The following is a 25796-nucleotide window of genomic DNA, read 5'->3' as shown; positions in this document are numbered from 1 at the left end:
GAAAGGACCCTGTGACCCTGGGAGGCCCCAGAGTAAGGGCATGGAGAGTTCAGGAACATTCCACATCTATCCCGCCAGAAAGAAGGACAAAATATAGAAGAAAGCTGGGAAAATGGAAGGAAAACTTCCATTTAAGGAGCAAATGGGGAGGGGGCTGGCAGGGGAGGGAAGAGGAGACAGGGGCTAAGAGCTGGAGAGAGAAAAATTCCAGGCTGGTATCAGCTACACGATCTGGCCAGAGAACTGGACACGTGGTCTAAGGGGAGCCTGTGATAACAGTTCCCAGCATGCTTTGCTGAATTCCCACGCCTGGCTCAGGGGTTCATGACATTTTGAAGGCAAACTGAGATTAATTAGCTGAAACACAGGATGTAACAGCAAAGTACAGGATAAAAGAGTGTTAAAATAAAATGTTTCCATTTTTAACTAAGAGAGAAATCCCAGGTGCCATATAAAAAAAGCCCCTCTAACTATAAAAAAATGTAAAACTTTTTTATGGCAAAAATACTATAAATGAAGTAAAGAGAAAACAATATATCTGCAAAAGTGTTTGTAACACACATCAAAAGGAGATAACATCTGTCATATAAAGCACTCTCACAAAACGACAAGAACAATACACAACAAAGGATATAAAAGGTAAACATAGAAAAGCATATTCAAAGAGCCAATAAACATAAAAAGAAGCTCAAACTTACTGGTTGTCCGGGAAACCCAAATTAAATTAACACCAAGATTTCTCTTTATGCTTATCAGATAGGCAGCGGGGCGGAGGTGGGACAATGAGCTATTGCCGATTTGGAAACGGGAAAAAGGAGCCATCCTATATTGCTGGAGGAAATGTGAGTTGTTACCGCCTTAGGGAAAGTTATCTGGCAACATTTATTAAGTTAGATGACACAAACGTTCCGACTCAGCCCCGGGCTCCTGAGAATCTGCTCCATGGAGATGAAAACCCTCGTCTATAAGGACTCGGAGCCTGAGATAAAAGCCCTCGTCTATAAGGACTCGGAGTCTGATCGCAGCACCATTTACAGCAGCGAAACGGTGGAAACAAGTGGATACCGTAAAAAAGGAAATGTTTTATGGTCCATTCACATCACGGGCTGTTATGAAACCATTAAAAAGAGTGAATTAGAGTACTCCAAGCTTCCATGAAAAATTGTAAAGTGAGAATAGTAAAATGCAGAGAAATGTGTATAATATGACCCCAGTTTCATGAAGCAGCCTACCCCATACATGTGTGTATGTGTAAATCTATCTGTACATGTGTGTAATGTACATGCAATCACTTACACAGTTACAGAATATGAAGTGTCCTGCAGAAGTGTATACACGAAACGAGGTTTCGGGAGGCTGGGGCGGTGGGGAGGGGAGCTGATGTAAGGCAGGCGAAGCAAAAGAAAAACACTGCCTGTGGAACCCAGGGTGCTTGCTATGATCTCAGTCATGTAAAATTGTGCACGTGTATTTGAATGAGTAAATCAGAATGGATTTATAGGGCTGTCCATGATATGTTTTCAAGGGAGAGAGAGCAAGTTGCCAAGATATATAATATAAAAACATCAAATAAAGAAAGATTTAAAAAATCCTGAGAGTTTCAAGCTCTACTCCCCAAATCCTTTGGGAAATTCCGGTTTGAACAAAGAACAAATACCTGGAAAAACCCTGGAGTAAAGTGCCAGTCTTCTCAAAATACCAAACCAGGGCCTGAGTGTCTGGGGACAGGACACACAGGCCCAGAGGGAAGGAGAAAGAGGAGGTGAAAGTTGATAATTCCAGAAATATACTGTCACTAACCTTAACTATATGCACCTGGAAGCTGCTTGAGGCTTACTAAAATCGAGACCAATTTACTCCATTTGTGGCAGGCCCAAACACATTTTTAAATGCTTCCCCTTTGCCCTTACATACTGCTCAAGGAAATGATCAATCCGACACCAAACGTCCCCTTCCATCTCAGAACGTACTCTTAGAAAAACCGAATTACAAGACAAGAGAAAGGACACAGACACAGGTGATTTCCTTCAGGCCCCACATCCTGATTTTCTCTAGGTCTTGGACAACTCAGCACACTCACTTCCATCCCTGGTGATAAAGACACTGTGTCCCCAGGGGGCTCATATATTCATCAGTCTTGGAAGGGAAAAAGAAGACAGGAATCAGTCTTGATTGAGGGCATACTATGTACAGGGCACATCGCAGACACAGCTCACTTCATCCTCTCAACAGCCCTATGAAGTCGACATTATGACATAATTAGTTCTATTTTATAAGGAAGCACAGAGATAGAGTAGCTTTCCCAGACTCACCTGCTGGTTGAGTGGAGCTGGGTTCAAAACATGGCCATTCTCTTTTTTTAAAGATTGGCACCTGGGCTAACAACTGTTGCCAATCTTTTCTTTTCTTTTCTGCTTTATCTCCCCAAACTCCCCCTGTACATAGTTGTATATCTTAGTTGCAGGTCCGTCTAGTTGTGGCATGTGGGACGCCGCCTCAACGTGGCCTGACGAGCAGTGCCATGTCTGCGCCCAGGATCCGAACCCTGGGCTGCTGCAGCGGAGAGCGCGAACTTAACCACTCGGCCACGGAGTCGGCCCCCATTCTGACTCTTAATGTGACACAGCCATCCTCCCTTCTATGAAATCTATTTCTACTCTAGATGTCATGATGTCAGTTCTGAACAGGAGCCGCCATTCCGAGAATGCAGCTTGACACTTGGGAGCAATGACCTCTTACAGAGTAGATGGGAAATGGAGATTTCCCAATGGCCAGACCCATTTTGAGCCGGGGTGTGCTCAAAACGCCTGGTTTGCAGCCTGGTTCCAGGCCCCCCTCCCTCGCCGTTTAGGGCGGGCCTTGCAAACTCCCATGCATTCAGAGGCCAAGCAGGCATGTAAGGGGGGGACTCCCACCGGCAACAAAGGGGCTGCTGCCACCCGGCTCTAGCCTGCTGCCTGTGTGGGTCACACGGAGTCATTTTTCAGAAGATCAGTCAAGGCCCAGCATCACCAAATGATCTGATTTCTCAAGACAAGATTTTTAAGGACAATCTACTGATTTTGTTTTTAACATCAGCTCAGTTAAAAACTAAAAAAAAGGAAAACCTCAGTGGGTGGAGAAAATATCTGCCTGCAGCATTTGGCTCAGAAAGCTACCAGTTTGCTCCTTCTGATTTATGGGAAGAACGTTTTTATCCTATTCTACCTGTTTTCCGAGATAATCCCAGCAGGCATCTTTTGGTTTAATATATGAATTTCTTTTTAATTATTATATCATTGCTCTTAACGTTAAATACTATCAAAGGTATTATTATCTCCTCCTTGAATTCTGAAGGTGTGGGTTCAAGTTCCAGCCCTGCCCCTCAGCCCTTAACCATTCTGAGCCTTACTCTCCCCACCAGTAAAATGGATCAGTAACACCCAGCTCATGGAACGGCTATGAGGGTTTTAAAAGATAAGCTGTGTAATAAAAGTATGCAATAAATATTTGTTCATTCCTTCTAAAGACAGATGAACAGCGCCACAAATTCATGAATATTGTGAAACAGACAAACTGAGAGAGATCATGCCGCTTCACTAATGGTTCCTTCACTTCATAAAAAGATTTCCCATCACGGGCTTTTCTGGTACATGACAAACAGGATGTTTTCCCCAAGATTTTAGTTTATGCATAACTTTTTGGGGGTAAAAATAAACAAGCAGTCTGCCTCTTCAACAGCAAAGGCATCCTCGCCTCTTCTACAAGGCTGTCATAATTGGTTGGAGATGGGAAGATTGCCCTACATATGAGAAATAAGAATACTTCTCCTGGAGCTACCTGGCAGCTCTGTCAGGAAGGCCACAATAGCTAGGGACACGACCACCAGAGTGTCACTGAGACCAAAGACGTCCTCCTCTCCACGCTCCCCATGAGGACCTCTTCTCAGTTGGCATAGGAACAAGCCCCACCTTGCACCGCAGGCGAATGGTGGAGAACACAGAGCACGTTCTGGAGAAGTTGTATCTTCACCTCACTTTGCCCAGAGGAAATCTGAGGTGGCACACACAGGTCAGAGCAGGGAGACTTTTTGGAAATCTCAGGAACAAAGCTGATTATGTCATGGGCTCTGTCCTTTCTGACAGCAACACTGTAGGAAACACCTGTAGACAGCAGGAAACTAGAGGAATTAAAAATATCTGCTTGATCCCTAAAAAATAAATAAAAGAGGAAAGTAAAATGGTCCCTTTTCTTCACAGGGAAAACAAACAAAACAATATCTGGTTTGAGCCATTTCCTCTCTGCAAAGCACATCCCTCCTGGGCCACCCTCCCCAGGCAGAGATGAGCCTGGACCACACACTTCAATGGCCCAAGACATCCTCATGCCTGAGATGCTTGTCAGCGAGGGTCTTGAGCAGGTTCCAAGTCTCCAAGCTTGAGATTTCTTTTGCAGGAGGGAGGGTTTGAGGAAGCTGAGCTCATTTCCTTGGGGAGAGGTGCAGCCCCCATTCGGCTTTGGAGACAAGGAGTCCTGTGCTCTTCCTCCACAGTCTTTGCAATCCCGGGAAGTCAGTCCCTGGGAGTCATGAAGATCAGGGATGACAGGCCCACTGGGAAAGGATAAGGTGCCTGGGTCTGTAGGCCAAGCTCAGGAGCAGATTCGAAGGCAGTAGGATTAGGAAACATTAGATGCTGCTCTCTCCTCCAGCTTCTCATAGCCAATGGGTCACCAAGCCTACTCGTTCTGTCTCCTACAGATACTTCCAGTCCGGCCTCTTCACCCTCACTGTGGTCACTGCACTTAAAGGTCCCCATCATCTCTCTCTTGATTATGCGGAGAAATTATGGTCACCTAACGAATTTACTTGCCTCTGCTCTTCTCCATCTTGTCCATTCTCCCCTCTGCTGCCCAAACAATCTGTCTAAACTCTGTCTGATCAAGTCAGCTTAGTTTACCTACTGTAGAGCACCTGCTGTACAATCAAAGCATTTTAGTACAGAATATAAGGACCATCTCTCCTTCCGAAAAGAGTACACCTTCTCAGTAATAACAGCCAACACTTGGTGAACATTAGCCACATGCCGAGTACTATGCTTGGTGCTGAATAAAGATGATTGCATTTGACCGACCATTAGCCAGCAGGCTTTATGATCATCATGTTTGGATAGCAGAACCAGAGAGAAGAGAGGCTAAGTGACTGCCCACAGTGACAAAGCTGTGGTGGAGCTGCGGTTCCAACCTCAGCAGTCCAACTCCACACCCCTGCTCTTTCCACCGTGAACCCCTTGCAGCCCTCTGAACATACTATGCATTCTCATGTTTCCATGTCTTTGCACACGCTGTTCCTCTACCTCAAACACCTTCATCCTTACTTCTTCCACCTGGATAGCTCTTCTTCATCATCCAAGACCCAGCTTCCTCCCACCTCCTCCAAGAAGCCTCCATGGACCTCTCCCCTGGGTTGTATCATCACAGTCACCCGGGCACACCTCTGTCATAGCACTGCCCTTGCTACAATGAGCTGCCTGTCCCTCTGACCAGAGTGTGAGCCCTCTTCAAATCACACACCATAGCCTTTTCCTCAGCTTTCCCCTATTCCTAGCAGAGTGGCCCACACGTGCAGGTGTGTGATAAATATTTATTGGCTTAAAGACATCTGCCATTAGATAAAGACTGAAGCTCTGGCTCCTGGATCAAGTCTCTGGGCCTCGGGGTCTGCATCTGTTCGATGAGACCAGCACTCTGCTCAGCTCCCCTCCTGTATTTCCAACAGGGCCCAGGTTTTGTATTATAGAAACTCTCCCCACATGACTCTAACATGCACCCAGTGCTCTCGAGAACCATTGCTTTGATCTAAAGAAGACTTAGTGGGGGCAAAGGCTGCCAGAGGAGAAGCTTACCAAGGGAAATCACACAGCAGGTTTAGACATGTGAAATCGGGTAAAATAAGCACCAGAAAGCAACAAAGGAGATAGCTTCCAAAGCAAGGAGAGGAAATACTGACCCAAAGTTATCATTTGGGAAGACACAGGACATTGACATCAATAATAAAGTGCAAATAACTTTAAAGTAATATTGCACAGCTATTAGATTGGCAGGAATATGTTATAATGATAAAAAGCCAGAGCTGCCAGGATTACGGGGAAAATTATTCCCTTAAAAGCTGCTGTTAGCAATATACGTTGATTAATTCTGCCCTCCCTTGAGACAATAATCTGGGAATATGTACAAGAGCTCGAAAATGCTTTGCTCTATTTTTAGAATACACACTAAGGAAATAAAGATGAAAAATGCAGTTTTCACAAAATTATCTACAGCATTGCTATTTATATGAAAGTGAAAAATTAGAAATCATCTGAATATTAAATTTTAGAGAATAGTTGAAATAAACTATAGAGCATAAAGGCAATAAAACACTACAGTCCCATTAAAAATGACAATTACTCAGCATTTCTAACATATGTACAGAACAAAAAGAAAGAAGGGCTGAGAGGTCCACAGCGTTTCCTACACAGTGATGAGGGTCTCACAGAAACATATAAATACACATCGACAAAGACTGGAAGTGAACATGGAAGGATGGGCAAAAAATGTGACGTTCTTCAGCTTTGAAATTGTTCACGGTCTTCATAATTAGCAAACGTGCCCCCAGCTGGGGCAGCACCTGGCCCGTGTCTATGGAGGGGCCGGCCTGGCTCCAGTCTGACAACCGGACCACTCCACCTAGGCCTCTTGGCTGAAAATACACTCCAGTATCTGGCCACGGGGAGGTTTCAACTTTAAAGGGGCCCAGTTCCCTTTAAACTCAAATCCTCTCCGTCTAGATGATAAGGGGAATCAGGGCTCCGTGAGGCATGGCAAGTGAGGAGAGATGGGAGCCAGGGGTGGGGAAATCTCCTCCCAGGGCCTGGTAACCTGGTAACCGGCACCGCCCTCCTATGGGAAAAGGCGCAGGGGAGGGGGAGAGAGGAAACATCTGGGCCCTGCCCCCCAGATAAGGGTGGGGGTGGGGGAGGAGTGCAGCCCCTCTCAGGAACGACTGGAAGAAAGCCTGTGAGAGGCTCAGCCCCCTCCCGTGGGCCCACATGCCCTCACAACAGAGGGTAGATAGGAAGCAGGCTGGCTCCTGCTGACCCTGGTCCCCGCCATGCCTCATCCCTTCGTCTTGGCTGGGTAGACGTGGCCCCCCAAATGGAACAGTGACTGGCGAGTAAGAGCCCCATAGTAACAGAAGTACCGGCAGGACGATGAGGAAGAGGAGGGAAGTTCTGGGCAGAGGAACCAGCAGGAGCAATGGCCTACCAGACAGAGGGGCTAAAGTAGCTCGGAATGGCTGGAAAACGCCATGGCTGAGGTCCGGGCACTTAGGTCTGTGTTGGCAGGAGAGGTGACATGAGTTTATCTACCTAGAAGGTAGGGGGAGAGTGGGGAGAGAGAGGAGAGTGGCGCAGAACACCACCAGCGCAGCATGCAGTGTGCCCTGGAGCCCTGGCACTTCCCTTCTACGATGCGGCCCAGGGACAGGCATGGAGCGAAAGGTGGGCCCTGGGCCACAGATTGGGTGTTCACAGCCCTGGGAGTTCCACTTCTGCCCCTGGAGCTGTGGTTGGGAGCAGTGACTCCTGCTGCAATCTTTGCATTCTCACCCACAGCTGGAAGTGAGTCTCCTGGGCTGGGGGTGTTGTTATATGCTGAACTGTGTTCCCCAAATTCCTATGCTGAATTCATAACCCCCAGTGCCTCAGAAGGGGACTGTGTTTTGAGTTAGGGTCTTTAAAGAGGTAATTAAGCTAAAATGAGGTCACTAGGGTGAGCCGGAATCCAACGTGCCTGGTGGCCTCATAAGAAGAGGAGAGTAGGACATAGACACTTATGGGGGGAAAAGCCTGTGAACACACAGGGAGATGCCCATCTTCAAGCCAAGAGGAGAGGCCTCAGAAGAAGCCAGCCCTGCCGGCACCTTAAAATTGGACTTCTAAGCCTCCAGAACTGGGAGGAAATACGTTTCTGTTGTTTACGTCTGCAGTACTGTTTTGGCAGCCCTAGCAAACTAACACAGGTGTTGAGACTGGCCTGTGGAGCTGCGTCTGGCTGTCCCCCACGTCCCCCTCACCCTGGCATACTGTGTACACTCTTGCTCTTGGCACGGAGTCAAGGGAAAAGCACCTCGCATCCTTCTCCCTGACTTTGTCAAATCTGCCCAACTTCACAGGAGCAGAGCCCCTGGCTGAGCTGGAGTCCTGGTTTTCTCCCCTCCCTGCTCTCTTCTTAATTTCTGTTTTTCTTTCTAAAACTCAGAACCCTTCACTGGACAGAGAGAGCCCTTCTAACTCCTGAACTTTGCCCGTGACTGTGGCTGGAACAGAGATCCTGGCTGGAGGGACAGGGCAGTGGTTCCCCCTGGCCTGGACTGGCAGGTCTTTCCTCCTGGTGGGCCCCTGGGGTATGAGGTCAGAGACGGACCCAAACACTAGCGAGTCAGGAAGTCCTATGCATCCCCTGCTGGTTTCCTCTTTGTGGCTTCAAACACCGGCCTCTGCCTCTGAGCAGAGCGATCTGGGCCGGAGACCTGGCCTCCCACCTGTACCAGCTGCTCTGAGTTTCAAAGGCAAGCCGCAGAGGAGGAGGAAGCTGAGGCCCAGGCGAGGGGCCCGCCCCAGAGCACCCCACCCCGACCCCTACCCCCCACACCCCGCCTCCAGAGCACCTGCTTCTCTGAGGGACCAAGTTATTTCCACATATTTTCCTGTGTTTTCCAAAACACAGAGGTGACAACACCTTGCATCTCTGGAGTCTTTACCTTTTCCAAGTCCTTGATAACAAACACCTTATCTCATTTAATCCTCTCAATAAGCCAGGCTGGGATGGAATTACCATTTTGGTGAGGGCCCCAAATCTTGTGTCATTGATTCAAAATCCCACAGCAATTTAACAAGGCAATTTGGTCCAGAGCCCTGAACCCCTGTGCCACTGTGCCTGGTTTCTTCTAGCAGATTATAACACTCACTTGCTTCTCCTCCAGCACACACCCCCCCCAACACACACAGTGCACCTTCAGAGGTTCCCCGGGGGGCACAGGCGAGCTCCTTTTCCTTATAGACACAAGAAACCCATCCCAGGTCCATCTGCCCTTTAAATGCCATGGCCCCGCATGGGCATCCCCCTGGGAGCACAGGCCTCTTGGAACCATGTTGCCCTTTCCCTCAGTCCTCTGCTAGGCCTTAGGTAGAAAGTTCTTGGCCCTGTGAGGAAGGGTCTCCCTGTCAAACTCATCCCTCCCCCTCTGTCTCCACAGTCCCTTCGGAAGCCCGGCTTGCCTGGTCTTTGGTCCAGATGACGGAACAGCCCCTTAAGGCTCTCCAGGCCGAGCTCTCTCCAATCCATTCTCTGACCTATAGCCCGTGAGCTTTCTAAGAGGTGAATCGGATGGCATAACTCCCTGCCCCCACACTCTGAGAATAAAACCAGTGGTGACACGGAAATGGGGCTTTCGAGAGCTTTAAGCTTCCCTGTAATGTCACCAGCCATGCCAAACAAATAGCCAGTTCAAGTTGAACAGTGTGTTTGCTCTACCAATGCAGCGTCAAGGCTAGCCCCTCAGGCTCCCCCTTGTCCTCAGATCCATCAGCCAGCCTCCGAGTGCCTCTCGGTGCGAATCCTGGTGCCTCCTAGCTCACACGCTGCAGAGGCTCTTGCGGTCCTGCATGGTCCACCAACTAGTCCAGTCGTACTTCACACAGTCGGCTCCCTCCTGCCGCTTCCCCCAGCTGGAGCATCCTTCTCGTCACTCCTCCACTCTCAGGCTCCTCCTCGCCCTTCCTCAGGTATCACGTATCACCCCTCCTTTGAGATGCCTTTCCTCCCCCAGGTCAACCCAGACCTGCGTCCCTCCTGAGCACAGATCTATTAGAATATTTGACCAAACTGCTGTCTTGCTGCTATCCTCTGCCTCCCTGACTACACTGCAAGCTCCCTGACGGCAGGATCCAAAGCTTTACTCTCTTTTGTGTCCAGAACTCCCAGCACGGACCTGACGCAGTGGACGCTTATTAAATATTTACTAAGCAGCAAGTGCGTAAGAGAGCGCTTCTCCTCCCTAACCCCAGACCACTCTTGCCCGTGACTGTGAGGGACTTCCTAGGAGCAAGTCCATGGCTCCCTGGAGGCCAGCCCAGGCCCTCCGGGTGTCCTGCCTCCACCCTTGACTGGCAGTGAGGTGCTTAGTGTCCCCAGGCCCACTCTGCCCTGCCCCCATCGCGCTGCTAAGTAATTTCCCCCCATCTGCAGCTGCGCCAGCAGGAAGTCCCAGATGATTGCTTCATTTCCCAGGGTGTCCACACCCCTTTCCTGTCCTCACTGCTTCCCTGCTGGTGGAGGGGCACCCACAGGTGTGCACTGGGAAGACAGGGCTGTGTGCTGAAGCAGGCTGCACGGGTCTCTCTCACCTCACAGTCCCTTCCTGGCCCATCTCGCTGAGCCTGCAGTTTGCGCACACCAGGTACAGTGCGCCTCTGCGGAAGGAAGGCGGGCCAGGGCCAACTTGGCAACGTCCACTGCGCACCATAAAAACACTCATATCCTTTGACCTAATAATTCTCCTCCTGGGAACTGCTTCCAGAGAAATAATTCAAAAGAAGAAAAAAGATGCATGTCCTGTTCACAGCTCTGCCATTTACAACAGGGAGAAAGTGGAAGCAAATGCTATGTCCAAAACCAGAAAAATGATTAAACTACGGTATATTTGTATAAGAGAATAACATGCAGACATTTAAAATGAAAACATGACTATGTAGAACAAGGATATCGTCTTGGGAATAACATTAAGTAAAAAGTACAGAGTTGCATATACACTGATGACAATTTTGTAAGAATTATATGTGTGGCTAAAAATAATAGACACACAAAATTGGATGTAGTTATATTAAGTGGAATTGTCTTTTTTCCCAGGTTTTTTCTTAATGAGAAAGGGGATAAAATTGAAGATCAGAATGGAGCAAGAAAAAGAAAAATAGTTGTTGTGTTATGATGATGAATTTTTATAATTTTACCTTAAAATGTTTAATATTAGCTTAATAATAAATTGATATTTTAAAACTAAAGAGAATATCCTGAACACAAAGTCCTAGGGTTTTCTAAAAAGATTTTTTGTTGGTTGTGGTTTTATCATTGTTTTACAAATAATGACAAGAACATGCCCTGTTCAGACCTTCCCAATGTGTGGCTGCGGGTGTATAAATCGTCTGATAGGGACCTGTAGCCTGAATGTAAGCACTTAACAGACCTTTGCCAAATGGATAAATAACTCTGTCCCCTCTCCCTCCATTCTCTCCGTCTGAACTACCACAGTCCCAGCCTCCGGGTAACAGCCCAGAGGCGTGGAGGCCCATTCTCCCCAAGGCCTCCATTCCTGGAGCTTGAGAGAGGTAGAAGGGAAGATGGGGTCACAAAAAGGGGAGTTCTGGGGACGTCCCTGGGCAGGATAAAAAACTCTTAAGTCCCACGTTTGTGGGATATAGAGAGAAAGCCTGTGACTGAGTTTTTTTTTTAAGAAAAGTGTTAGTTTATGTGAAGTTTCTGGTCAGCCAAAACTCCTTTGCATATAAATTGACGCACTCCTTCGCTGTCCTTAGCCGACCTGGTGTTCCTCAGACGTGAAGGATGTCCACAGCGTTGTCCTTGGCCTGCTTCTTTCTTTACCATCGCCTCTCCCTGCCCCTGCTTTAGAGACCACCTCTGAGCGGATGACTGCTGAACCGCGTCTCAGCCCAATGCCCCTCCAGGCTCCGGTTCTGAGTTTCCAATTCTGAATGTCCTGCCAACGCCTCGACCAAAACCGGGCCTCTCCCCGTCCCAAACCAGCATAATTCTTCTCCCTGCTCCCGACTGCACATGCAGTCACTCGGATCTTTCTCTCTAACCAGCCCCCCACCCTACCACAGTAGCCTCCAACCCAAACCCCAACACTGAGGATCCTTCCCTCAGTCTACTCCACCGCTTCCTGGCCTTTCCAATCTCGAGGCACCTCTCATTGGCACCTCTCATTGGCGCTTTAACCTCTCAACTAGTATTTCAGCCTCTCGAGCCTCCCCACACATTCGGCTGTCACCCTGGGGCCAGATGAATGGCCCTGCAGTGCTCCTTGGATCCCAGGAGCCCTTCTCCTCAAGGACCGTCACTGGAGAACGTCCACCTCATCAGCGTTGTCTTTCTGGTCTGTGCACGGTCCAACCTCGTCCTATCTTTCCAGCAGTGTGGACCCCACCTCTCCCATCCTCACGTGCACGCACCCTGCACGCACGTGTGCATACACACCCACTCCCTGCAGAGACCCTCACTGTGGTCACTTAGGGTCTCACAGTCCCCCCGTATGTCTTTCATAGCCCTCCTCCCAAATTAGCTCCTCCTCATCATTCCTTCTTTCCCCTTCACTACTGCTACCTGTTAACGAAAACCTCCCTAGTTTTCAGTGCGCACTCTGAAGTCACCCTCTCCCACGAAGCCTTCTCCAGTTGCACCGAGGATGTCCTTTCTCTGAGAGAGTCCTCCAGCCTTATGGTTTCGTTGCTTCCACAACACTTCAGCATTCCCTGTGCCCTGCATTTATCTGGAGATGCACCCATCACTTCCCACCACACCATGAAATCTTCAGCTTTTGGAGGTACTGTCTTTATATTTGACTCCCTCTGAGAATCCACACAGCATCTTTCACACAGTGGCCCAATAAATACACATGGAATGATTGAACAAATGATGTGTGTTTCCAAGCCAGCCTGTCCTGCGCTGGTGCCTGACATCTTCCTAAAGCTAAGCAGAGGACTCTCCATTCATCCCTGGTTAATTTCATCATGTTGGTTTTGGCCCAGCATCCCATCCTATATAAATCATTTTGAATTCGAATATGTCATGTATCATATTAACTATCCCCAGCTGTGGGTCATCTGGATTCTTTCTTTTTCATCCAAGTCATTAGCAATGAGATAGAGCCCTGTGCCTGCCCCTGGAGACGTCCCTCGGGAAAGACCTTGGAGGCAAGGTGTAGCGAGCCACACTCTGGGCAAGGTAGCTCAACCTGCCCTGAATTCATCCTGCCAAAAAATTCTTTGTAATACAAGTAACGTGACTGTTTGGGAAATCAGAATACCCTCGTTGGCATGAGAAAGCACTCAATTCCTCCAGCCCAGCCAGCTCAGGATTGATGGCAGCTGAGATTGATGGCAGCTGAGAAGGGTCTCGTTTGAATGGTTGAATTAGAGGTCTCTAATCCCTGCAGCTGTCTCAGCAGGCCCAGAACCCCAACCTGCTGGGCTCCCCAGCAGGGCCTCCCAGGCAGGTGTGAAAGGTGAGGACAGGTGAGGGAAGAGGTAACCAAGGTAAACGACAGGGAGGGGGAGCGGGGAAGCAATACTCCAGTCAGACTGTTCCTTCCCAATTCCTACCTCCTCACCTCTGCTCCACCAGGGCGAACCCACAGAATACACTTGCTGTCTCCTCTCCTCCCCTCTCTTCCTTCAAAATGCGTTTATGGAGCCAATGATACTCGCATCTTCTTGCACGCCCTGGCTGTCCTGTGAGCCTGCAGCTTGCATTTGCTATTCCATGCCTAAGGCTCCCCCCACTTCCCAGGTTCCAGACTCTACTTATGTGGATACTGTTTCAGCACTGCCCCCAGTAGAGGTCCAGAGAGCTTGACCAGCAGAGGTCTGCAGGCCGTGCACCCACCAACCCCTCTACCCACATGTCCTCAGAGAGTCACACACTCTCAGGCTGGAGAAGGACTTCAGATGTCCTCTTGCCCACTGGGTCCCAGTCAAAGCTGTTCCAAAAGCAAGAGAGGCTGTTCTCTTCTAAATGACTATAAAAACCTACTATTCATTCAACAAACAATCGTATTACAACTAATACGTGCCAGGCATTGTTCTAAGTAGTTTACACAAACACTAACTCATTTAATCCTCCTAACAATCCAATCATGCAAGTGCTATTATTATTTCCATTTTACAGATGGGAAAACCAAGGCACAGAGAGGTCACAAGCTAGTAACTGGCAAAGTCAGGATTTGAAGGCAGCTGTCTGGCTCCCGGGGCTCTGCTGTAACCCCAAGGTCAAGCTGCCTCTCCGAGAAGCAGTACGAAGCCTGCGTTCCTGGCTCCATTCAGAAGGGTGTGCTGCACATACACTATGCTCAGGGTAGGATACATGGCCAGAGATGGAGAGTTTTAGAGCTTGCTGTCTAGTTTAAGAGATATGGGAAAGTGCTCTGAGAACAAAGTGGGGTAGAACCGTATTTTCCTTGTTACCGCCGCACAGATCCGAGCCTGCATCCTCACTGGCCTATAACGGAAGCCTGAGCTTTGCTCATATTCACTAATGTTGTCTTCTTTGCACTCCCTCTGTCACCTTCCATAAGGCAAAGAGAACACCAGACCTCTCTTACAGGAGACACACGCGAGGGGGTTACAATTTTTCACAGCATCCGTTAAACATTAATAACCATATTAATAACCATACCACTGTGACTTTATGGGATATTTTAACTTTCCAAGGTACTTTCATAAATTATCTTATGTATTGTGCATGATCTTATTTTCTTCTCAAAATCACCCTACAAGGTAGGTAAAGCAGGGACCAGTTTTATAGATAGAGGGATCACCCAGGACCCTAAGGTGAGTTACTGAGCCTGGACCTGAAATTCAGGTCTCCTGGTTTAATCTCTCTGCACAGCATCCCCCTTGGCAATAATCACACACAGGAAGCCTAAAGGGCACAGAGGGCAGAGGCAGCCTGTTGTTACCATTTCCTTCAAATTCCACCGCCTAATTCCAATGCTACCTGCAGGCTGACATTCACTAACCTGTCCTTAGCCACAAAGGGCAGGGCTTACGGACAGGGCTCATGGGAGAAAAACAGCAACTCTAAGTGTTTTGTAACCACACATAGCAAAAGGCATAGCTTCTGATTTACTATGGGGGAGTGCTTCCAAATAAGAGAGGACGTCTCTCAGCTGTCTTTTGAGGGCCTGGCCTATGCAATTGGCCAGTCCAGGGCTGAGACGCGTGAGAAACATTTTAAACAGCTGCACCCTAATGCCGTATGTCTATATTTGGCTGATAGTTTCCTACAGAAATGGGGTGTACACTCACTCCGTGACTTCCCCCTCAAGCCTACCTGCCCCTCCTAATCACGCCCCAAAGCATGAAGAACAACTGAAATCACTGAAAATATTCTTCGCGCTTGCAAAGCAGCTTTCGTTTTAATCAGGAAGAACATCTCCGACCACGGGACCTGTGTCAGTCTCCAGTGAAGGAGCCCTGAGCAGCACAGACAAACCTTCTTCCTCGGGCTTCGCACCTTTGTCAGCCTGAAAGACACAGGCTGACTTCCAGACACAGCTCAATGACCATCTGCTCCGTGGTCTCCTAAGACTGCACCCGGACACCAACGATGCCCATGAACTAGTTCTCGCTCTCATCACTTGGGGCACATGGAGGAGTGCACTTCCTCATCCCTGCGGTTGAGTGGAGGCATGTGGCTAGTTCTCACCCTTCCAGGCCAGGGCCAAGGCCAGGGCAAGTCCTACAGAACTTTCTTTCATTCTGCCATGACAACACCATGTTCCATAAGGTAGCTGCTCCTTCCACCTGGGTCCCAGAGGAAGGACAGCAATGTCATGGAGCAGAGCCTCCAGCCAACCCTTGACGGACATGTAGCATGAGTGAGAAATAAACCCATGTTGTTTTCAGCCACTAGGACTGTGGAGCTGTGTTTTACAGTGACACGCCAGCCTGTCCTGACTATTCCAGTCCCCTGTCCTCATTTGTGCAATCGGACTGTTTACTCACTGCCTTCACAGAGCCAATCACATTGTTCTGGAATCATTTCCTTCATTTCTGTCCCCTTCTCCCCTTCCAGACTGTGTGGATCTTGAGAGCAGGTATTGTGTCATTAATTCTCATTTGGCAGCTGCTCGGTACATGTCCTTAAAGGAATGAAGGGAGGAAAGTATGAATAAGGTATTTGATACCAGAATATCAAATGAGATCATATTTCTACACAATCCTTTCTGAAGGTGGGGATGATCCTGGATAATCTTAAGGAGCTCTTCCCAGCCTGCTAACACTATCGTCACCTCACTGCAAGGTGACCAGACCAGGGAGAGATGATCCTCATAGCTCCATGGAAATGCTTCCTAGCGCCCTGGAGACCTCCTCTCTCAAGTGTGGCTCTGGACAGGTAGAGCCATGATTGGGACCACCCCGGTATGGGTGTATGTGGACTACCCAGGAGGTAGCAAATTAGTCAGACAACAGGTATCAATAACTATTAGTTGGTAATTCACCCCAGGTCAGCGGGATGTGTCACAATACAGCCTAAGAATAACAAAGGATTCACCCTACCAATCTCCACCGTGGCCTGGCCCTGAGCGGAGGAGGCCTGGCCAGGCAGGGAGGCCTGTGGTCTCCCTGTGAGTCCGCACAGGCACTGGGGGGACAGCCAGGGCTTCTCCAGTGCAGGAAAGAGAACACGGCCCCAGGATCCCACCCAATAGGGTGACTGCCAATGTTGGCTCTCCAGTAACCACCTTTCAGACCTTGAGCACATAATTCAATCATATTGAAGCCTCAGCATCCTCATCTAGAAAACAGATTTAATAGGAATTTATGAGGATTAAAAAGATAAATACACAAAACATCTGTATTCGGTAGGCATTTAACACGTGGTGGCGATTACCATGATAACAAGCTTTAGGTTTCTCCCACACCAACATCAGTGTGGCTGCTCAGAAACAGATTTCCCATTAGCCATCAAAACGTTTCTAAAAGCAAGATGAGCCAGGGGCCTAAAGCCTGGGAAGGTATTTCAGAGATGAACTGTCCATCCAGCCCATGTGCTAGGAATAAACTATTGTGGGTGAGGGTCTCGACGAGAAGCCCTGCCCAAGGGGCCGGCAGCCCTCTGTGGCATACTACAGATGTCAGTTCTCTGCGGCCTCTGGCGTGGGTGCTGGGTTGTGTAATAGCAGCTGCCAGGCTCAGCTTCTTGTTTCGCTGGGTCCCGCCAGGCCTGGGCACGTGGCTGGCTGCTGCTCCCGAGCCCACCTCAGCTTGTCCCTGCACTGCCTTTGGACAGAGAGGAGAGGTGCTGGCTTTTCAGAGCATGCACCGGATTCGCCACCGCCGTGGGAGGAATGAGCGGGGCTGCAGGTGGAGGTGGGGACGGGAAGAGCAGACTTTTTTGTGAGTGCGGTTTATGCCCAGAGGCCTCTTCTGTCAGAGCAGGTAAGAGGGCCGTGGGGGTGGCTTTTGGTGAGCTTAACCAAAGGCATTCCCTTGGGGCCTGGAACCTGCTGTGCGCTCACCTTAGGGTTGAAATTCCCTGTCCGTTGTGCACCCCCAGGGCTACCAGGAGGCCTTGGATGAGCCACACTTGTTGGGGGGAGTTCTCAGCAGAGCAGGCAAGTTTCCTGTAGCTCCCCTTAGAGAAGCTGACGCCAAACTCCCACATACCCGAGAGATACTCTCTTGTGGGGCTGGCCCCTGGCTGAGTAGTTAAGTTCACATGCTCTGCTTTGGTGGCCTGGGGTTCACCAGTTCAGATCCTGGGTGCGGACCTACACACCGCTCATCAAGCCATGCTGAGGCAGCATCCCACACAGAAAAACTAGAATGACTTACGACTAGGATATACAACTATATACTGGGGCTTTGGGGAGGGGAAAAAAAAGAGGATGATTGGCAACAGATGTTAGCTCAGGCTAATCTTCCTCACCAAAAAGCATACAAAAAAAAAAAGATACTACCTTGTATTTTTCTATGTCGTGCCATGTGTGTACATCTTGGTTCCCAGGAGCTCCTCTTATGGCAGGAACTGTGATTTCTATTTCTCCGTATCCCCCATCTAGTACCCCAACTTCAAATACCTCTACCTTGCTTCTTCCTCCAGCAATGAAGTTCCCCACGCTACCACGTTGTTTCTAGCACCAGTGGCTTTGCTCTTGTTCCCTCTGACTGGAATGCTCTTCCCAATTTTCTGCACTTGGTCAACTCCTACTCAGCCCTCAAGACTCAACTTAGAAGTCATCTCTGACAGGAAGCTCCCCGGACCCCCAGGCTGGATAGGACATCTCTCCTCTGCCCGTGCGAGCTCAAACCAACCCTTGTTCTGCACTCACCTGTCAGCTGCTTGCCCCCCTCCTAAACCCGAGTTCTTGGAGAAGTGGCAGGGTGACACGTTCATCTTTGTATCCCCAGTGCCAGGCAGGCAGTAGGGCCTCCATGCATGTCTGCTGGGCCTAACTAAAGAGCTAGTGTGTGGCATCCGGTGAATTGTTACCAATTGATCATGGAAGATCCAGCAGGGGAAAGAGTTGTGGTTGCTACTCCGAGGCCAGGAGGGAGGCCATGACATGGTCCAAGCAGGTTCAAAAGGAAGGGCTGGGGACATGTGATGATGCAAACGCTTAGCTTCTTGGCTGGAGAGAATGTCCAGCTCCAATGTCCAGAACGTCTCAGTGCTGCCAGCATGGGGGCCCGGGGGCCCTGACACTATCCATTAAGGATGGGCTCTGATGGCATCTCAGGAAGGTCTCTCACAGAGATAAGGGCCCTACGTGTCCACCTCACCTCTCCTAGGCAGCCACTTGGGCTTGCAATTGCAGTGGCTGGAGCCCCTTCCCGCAGAATAGGATTTGACCCATGTAAGTATGCCGCCTGGGCTCAGCAGTCATTTTCCACAGTTTCCAGGACACAGGTATTCAGGAAGCCCAGAAGGATAAAGATGGGGAGCTCACTGCCCCAAAGACCAGGGTGTGAGGGCAGCGTGCTCTCTGGTCTGGCTCAGGAAGATCCACTCGGGAAAGGAGCTACTGCAGGGCCCTGGAGCAGTAATGTTGACAGTGGCGGCCAAGCCTTAGCCCTATGTCAGCAGCATCATTCTATCCTCTTTTGCACAGAGATAAAAATGTCTACGTAACACCCTGAAGGCCAAACATGAGGTGGATAACGCTTTTGTGATAAAACTGATAATCCTGCTTCTTAAGGCCTAGGCTGACTACTCTCCAGATGAGAAAAAATCGCAAGTGGTTGGTTTTCCAAAGGTCCAGTCACACCTGAACCCCCAGGCAGCCTCGGTGACTCTCTCAGCATCTTGGTTTTCTCCCTTACAATACAGCAGGGGCAGTCAGAGACCGTCTCCTTCCACCTGGAGCTTGGGGATGTTCAGATTCTAGTGGGTTGAGTAGGGGTGGTCAAGCTGGCCCTGCAAACCTAAACCAATTACTGAAGGAAGGCAGAGCTGCCTTCGAATTTCTCTGGAACCAAAATGCCTTCTCTTGAGGTCCCGATAAGATTACCGGGCTGCTGAGCCGCCAGCGTTCAGATTTCCCACGGCACTAAGCTCGCCAGGCTCTGGCTCCCCTTGCTTCGTGGAGCACGCTGTGGATCAGGCTCTGAAACCTGACTCCCTCCCAGGAATGCACACTCGCCCCTCCTGAGATAGGGCCTGGGCCCTTCCTGTCTAACTACCCGAAATTCCCCTGTCACTGCAGTCCAGCGAAGGGAAAGTGTCTGCTAAGTGGACCCAGGGTTAATTCAAGGGTCCCACAGAGTGCCTGGGGGCCAGACAGGAATGTGGGGGCACCTGGGCATGCCCACAAGTCCACTGAGCCAACCTCCAGCTTCCAGAGGCCATGTCATTCCTAATTACAACCTGTAAGCTCCAGCCAGCAGCCAACACATGGCGCAGTGAAAGGGTGGGTCCAAACACAGGAAAGGCTGTTGCTGAAATTGTGGGAGAAAATATTTAATGAAGTAAAAAGATATCAGTGAAAAAGTAGGTTACAAAACAAACACATCATATATACCACTATGTACACACACACTCACTCTCTAGTTGTCAGTAATGCTGAGAGTCTGTTACAGGGCAAAGACGTGATAGCCCAATAATTTCTAAGTAACATTTACAACACAAGATCTAGTATGTAATAAATGTTTAATAAATACTGAATAAATGGACAAATGACAAAGACTATCTGGACTACACATGGTTGTGGAAGATAAATTTTCGTGTGTCTACTATTTAGTGGAACAAATGAAGGATCTAGTCCATGAAAATTAAACGTTTTGCAAACACTCTCAGGCTATTTGGTAGTGGCAACAATTTACATTTAAGCAACTAAGAATATTAATTTCATTTCGATGTCCTAAGTGTCCAGCTCTTTCTTTACTATTCACTTCTCTCTTCAGGGTTCCCATCCACAGTAACTTCACCTATTATCTCTTCTAGAGAAGAACCATATTTGCATAACAAATCTGTTTTTCTCATGGAGTACTGGACATTTCTGCCTGGAATATTCAAAACCAACATATCTTGCTTTAAAAAAGAAATCTGATCTTTCCCCCATCTTCAATCACTTACTCATTCAACAAGCATTTACTGAGTGCCATCAGACCTAAATATATAAGATATGGCCCCTGCCCTCAGGAGCCTTCCAGGAAGAGCCAGGTAGGCGGACAGCTACAGTTCTGGCTGGTGCTTGAATTCGCTTTAACTAGTCACTCTGAGAGTGTTACAGAGTCTGAGGGCATCTGGGACGGCTGCCTGACGTGGAGACATGTGAGCTGCAGATTGGAGGGGAAGGAGTTCCCTATTTCTGTTAACTCACTTATCCAGCAAACTTTTCCTGAGAAATTACATGATTATATTCCAGGCACTGTGCGAATCTCTGGAGACCAGAAGACCAGTGAGACAGTCCCTGCCTACAAAAGGCTTACAGAAAAGCCATGTAAGAGCTGCACAGTCATTCTCCTTGGCATCTTGGAGACCTCCCCTCTTCTGGGCACCCTGGTGAACTCAACCACAGAAGTCATTTCTGATTTCTCCTACAATACATGGTCTTTACTCCTCCATCGCTTTTTTTCTTTTTTTTATCGTTTCTATTCTTACTTTCTTGAAGTCTCAATATGCCTAGACTCTCAGAGAAGCTCCGTAGCCTGGTTCCCTTGCTCAATCCACACACTGGCATTTCTGCCATATCATCCCTGCTACACGGTGGCCACCATCTTACTCAACACCTCTCGGAGTTTCCTCCTGTCCATGGAGCAGAATCCAGGGCCACGCACTCTCTGGCCTTTGAGGGCTGCAGCTGGCCTCTGCCTGAATTAGGAAAATGCACCGCTTCGGGACACAGCTAGGCAAGGAGCGACTTAGTTTGAGGAAAAAGTAAGCCTTTCCTCCAGACACCTTGGATTTCACCTCCCACTCACCCATTGGCCAGCGTCCACTCTACTCGGAGGCCCTGTGGTTTTTACCTCCCTACTTTCATTTTTCCCCTCACTGCTTCCCTACCTTCCTCTCCAGCCAACGGGCCTACTTTCCTGGACGTGGCATGTTCTCCCTGCACCCATTCCTCCTGCCTTCTCCGCCTCACCACCCACCTCCCTTTCCAGGCTTCTTTCGAGTTTCATCTTGAAATACTGAAACACTCTAGAACTTTCCATCTGTGGCAGTCATTCACTTCACATTTACATGTTTGAAAATTACATATAGGACAGGATATAGCCAGTCTTATTACCCTACTGGATTGTGAGCTTTTCAAAGGCATCTTTATCTTATCCCCTTTGTCCCAGAGGGCTTGATGCGGGCTGAAGAATGATAGATATCCTTGATAACGGTGACAGCGACTTAAGAAAAGATTTCCCGAAGACTTCCAACAGGTAAGTGGGTTCCAGAGAAAGAATGCTGAGTAAGCCTCTTTGGTCCGGTTTGCATTCCTAATACTGGGAACTAATATAACTCAGTTTCTCCCCAAATATAGAGGTTCCTTCATGTCTCAAAAGTGGGTTTCACTTCTCAAAAGAGGGTTTTACTCTCAGATTTTTCAGGAGTTCCCAAATGCCATGCCCGCTATCATGTCCCGCCATGACAGCTCTCCCTCCTGGCTAAGCCGCCACGCCCAGCCCGGGTCTCCTCCTCGCCTCCGCCACCAGCGCTCGCTGTTGGAGGGCTCTTCCCAGGCTTCTGACAAGCAGACGTCAAAAGCAGTCCCTCCAACCAGCAAATCCACGCCCTGGGCCCACGCAGGGACGGCCACGCTTCCGCCGGCTCAGCGATTCCCTCCCAGTCCCCACCCTGGGAGAACCCCAATCCGTTCCTGCACCCCTCGGCAGGTCGCCTGCGGGGGGGGGGGGGGGGGGGGGCTCTCTTTTTCAGCCACACAGGAAGTTGCTCAGGTAACAGTTTCAGGGCCTCTGCCACACACTGTTCCTTCCTCAACTGAGGGAGACGAAAGGGCCTCTGTGGAAGGAGTCCCCCCATGTCTCTGCAGAACAAAGTTCAAACTTGATTTGGTCCTCAAGCAGCAACCTGATTTTAAGCCTAAATCTTGCTTTGCTCTTATCTCCAATCCATTTCCGCAAGAGATCAGACAGGTCCTAAATCCTGCTGCACCTCGGCCGAGGGCCTGAGGCGCCCTGCACTCTCCAGAGCGGGGAGCCTCTTCGAAAGCGGCTTCTTTGGGAGCCTCACCCAGCCCCACAAGCTGGGCGTCCCGACTGGCCCCCCTGCCCTGAGCCACAGCCAGGCAGAGTCCTGCCGCCTAGTGCGTGTCGTCTTGAGCAGACTTGCGAACACCACCTGCCGAGCTTTGCCCTGGTGCCTCCCTCCCCGCCCAGCCTAACGTGCCCGAGCGTCTACCGGGGTCCACCTCAGACTCGGGTGGCCCTGCCTCTCTGAAGGTGACTCCGTTCCTTGAAAACAGCTGGTGGAGCTGGACGCCGGAACCAGGATGCCTGCTCAGGACAGGCCTATGCCCCGCGGGAAAGTCACAGCTTCGCGGGCGGAGCAGCGAGGCCACTCAGAAGAGCCCCCCGGGCTGCAGCGGAGAGCCTGCGGCCCGGAAGACGTGGAGAGCTGATGAATCCTGAGTGCCGTGGCCACAGCCTCGGGGGGAGCGGTGTTCCCTCTGAATACCGTGGGAATCACCTTAGAAGCTACGCGACGTTTGTACCTTCTCCTTTCATCTTTTCAAAAGCCCCGGTCCTGCTAAGACTGACTTTGGAGTAAATGTCAGGTCTCAGATCACGGGGGGAAACCCGCGAAAGCCTGAAGACGCGGAGAAGGCGGGGAGGAGGAGACGCACCCGGCCACCCCTCCGGGAGGCCGTCTCCTGGACCCGCTGTGGCTGCGGCTGCGACGGCAGCAGGAGAGTCCCGGGCAGAGAGGGTGGGCCTCACCCCGGGGCACCCACAGATGTGGCCGGCACAGCCAACACGCCCGGCCTCAGAGGGCAGGGGCGCGCAGGGCAGTCTCGAGCTTCTTCGGAAAGAGCGCCATCTGAGCGCCCACGAGGGGAGCTTTTCGGAAAGTTCTGAAAAAGACGTGACAGGCAGAAGAGGGACCTGAGAGGCGGCGGAGGCCGGGGCTCTAACGGGCACTCTTGGGTGGAAAAGGGAAGCCCGCGGACGGGCCGAGAGGCGCCTGGGGCCAGCCGTTTCTCTTTCCGTACCCGCCTCTGCGGGCAGGCGCTTCTGCCCTCCGGGGAGCCAGTGCGCACACGCCGGCCCGCGTGCAGAGCTGCCTGCGCCTCGCCCGCCCCCCGGAGCATTGCAGTCCCTAACCAAAATACCTGGGCCCCAGAAAGGGCCTCCCTGTCGCTCTGAGCTCTCTCCCCGCCGGCCACGGGGCTCCTGGGGGGACCGGGCGACCTTGGGAGCCGGCCGGCCCGCGCGGCAGGCGCGCGCCCTCCCCGCCGCGCCGCGCCGTCCTACCTCCATGGCTCCAGGTGCCGGCGCCGCGGGCCCGTCTGCGCTCCGCTCCCCGCCGGCCGGTCCGCGCGGCGGGCGCAGGGCGAGTGGGCGGCGTGACTGCCCCGGCGCGGGCCCTGCGCGGGGGGGCGGGGGGAGGAAGAGGGAGGAGGGAGCGGCGAGGGAGGCCCGCGATCGGGTTTAAATTTAGACACAAATCTAAACAGATACTGTCCCCTCCCAGGGCAGGACTCCAGCGAGGGAGCCACGACTCCATTAATCTGCCCAAACATGGGGATGCGACCGCCGCCTGGCCCCTCTTTCTCGCGAAGTTTCTCCAGGACCCCGGTCTTGGCCACGGTTTCGTCCATCTCAACCTCTCCCTCCTTTGGTGTGCCTTCTTTCTTTTGCCTGCCCCAAAAGTTAGAGTTGTTCTTCCATTATTTCCGCTATCTTCTGTTTCCTTCTTTTATGCACGTCCTTACTGCGTTCTTTCTTCCACTTCTTTTTAAAATTGCATTCATGTCCTACCTGGCTTTCCCGGCGTTCTGGGGTGGAGAGTGAGGGGACCCTCCCTGGTTGACGTGCCTGTTCTCTTCCGGCCCCAGGAGAGGAGCCATTTAGACCGAGCCTTCGTGCTCAGTGTGGAACCCACAGGACCACCTTACCCTTTGTCATCTCTGTTCCTCTCCAACCTTCCGGTCACATTTTCAGGAAACCACTATCATCTATCCATCTCTCCTCCGTGTGTCAGGAGGAGGAAGAGAAAAGCAAGGAATCCGAGCAAAGTTGTCCAAGCTCCCTATAGCAGTAAATCTTTGCCTGCATTGGACTGATGGATTTGATGTTGTGGGAATTTCAGCACCCACAAGCTGCTTGCTAACGGGCCTTTTCTCTGTTCCTATTAGACTGAGTAAAAGGCAAGATCCGGAACATCCCATTCCCATTAGGCCCAGCATAGCAGCCCTCCCCTGGGGCTATCTCAGCCGTCTGTGCCGCAGAGGCTGAAGAAGACAGGGCGGCATGCAAGGGATGTGGAAACTGGAATCTGGAGCAGCTTCTCTCTCAGCTACCAGTTTGCGTGCTGGCCACCGGCCCTAGGTGCCCCTCTGGATGCCTCCCCCTAGGGCGGAGAAGAGGAGGGGAAATGCCTTTGGAGGCGTAGAAGTGGAAGGGGATTGGCTGGCACGGATGCCTCTGTGTCCTTCTGCAGCATTCTTGTGTCCCCTGCTCCGTCCCCGGGCCGGACCCAGCTCACCCCAGGAGAGGGAGAGCCATCTCAGAGGTGGGCAGTGGGCGGACGATGGTGAGCAGGGTGAAGGGGGATATATGGAGAAACTGGGAAAGGAAACAAGCTGAGAGCTTGCTCACGTTACGAAGAACCGCCTGATTCTGCTCCTCATCCCAGCACCGCCCATGGACTTCCAGGCACTTACGTTGCTGCTTTGGGTACCAGCCTTAGAAACATGGCCTCCTTCCTGTCATGGAACCTTCTAAAGCCTGACTTTCTAAAACACTAACAGCCCTAATGCCAAAGTGGTTTCTAGTTCCTTTAAATCAGTTGAGCCTAGGGGCAAGACTCTTGATTTCAGAAACAGGTTGAGAGTTGCATTCCAGCTCTGCTACTTTCTAGCTGTGTTTCCTTAGACAAGTCACTTAGTGTCTCTGATCCTCATTTTCCTCGCTTATGCGGTTTAGTAGGCATTCTGAAGAGAGTAGCTATTTTTATAATGCTTCTCTTCGTGTACAAGCTCAGATGAATAGGGATCCAATTTGTCTTTTATTTCAGGCTGGGCATTCTGGGGCCCAGTGAAAGTCACCCCCACCCCCTCAACCCCCGGCCAGGAATCCCTGGTGAGCCCCCTTCCATGCCAGCCACACCGCTACAGAGGTGAGGGCACTAGGGCAGAACTGGCAGCAGGAAAGGCAGTTTCCTGGGACCTTGCAACGTGTACTCGGGCTTGTGATTTTTTCCCTTTCTTCTTTTTAAAGCTGTGGGCTCCACTGAGTTGCTGATGGGAGCGGAGTCTCTCACCCTGTCTTCTAACTCTGACTCAGGGGGCCTTTTCCTCTCTG

The 25796-nt window shown here is 50.5% G+C and overlaps 1 protein-coding gene across 3 annotated transcripts in view; it reads right to left on the bottom strand.

Annotated features, from left to right (window-relative positions):
• RCSD1 (RCSD domain containing 1) overlaps window positions 1-24204 on the bottom strand; it is a 60048-nt gene extending 35844 nt beyond the window's left edge. The window contains exon 1 of one of the 3 annotated variants that reach the window (XM_046683051.1): window positions 23745-24204. In XM_046683051.1, coding sequence (XP_046539007.1) covers window positions 23745-23750 — 6 coding nt within the window. In that variant the 5' untranslated portion in view covers window positions 23751-24204. The remainder of the gene's footprint in view (window positions 1-23744) is intronic. The other 2 variants (XM_046683052.1, XM_046683050.1) reach the window with 2 other exon arrangements.
• Between the last annotated feature and the right edge of the window lie 1592 nt (window positions 24205-25796).

This window comes from Equus quagga, chromosome 13 (genome assembly GCF_021613505.1).
Source record: "Equus quagga isolate Etosha38 chromosome 13, UCLA_HA_Equagga_1.0, whole genome shotgun sequence".
Classification (NCBI taxonomy): Eukaryota; Metazoa; Chordata; class Mammalia; order Perissodactyla; family Equidae; genus Equus; species Equus quagga.
This window is presented reverse-complemented; position numbering and strand designations above follow the sequence as displayed.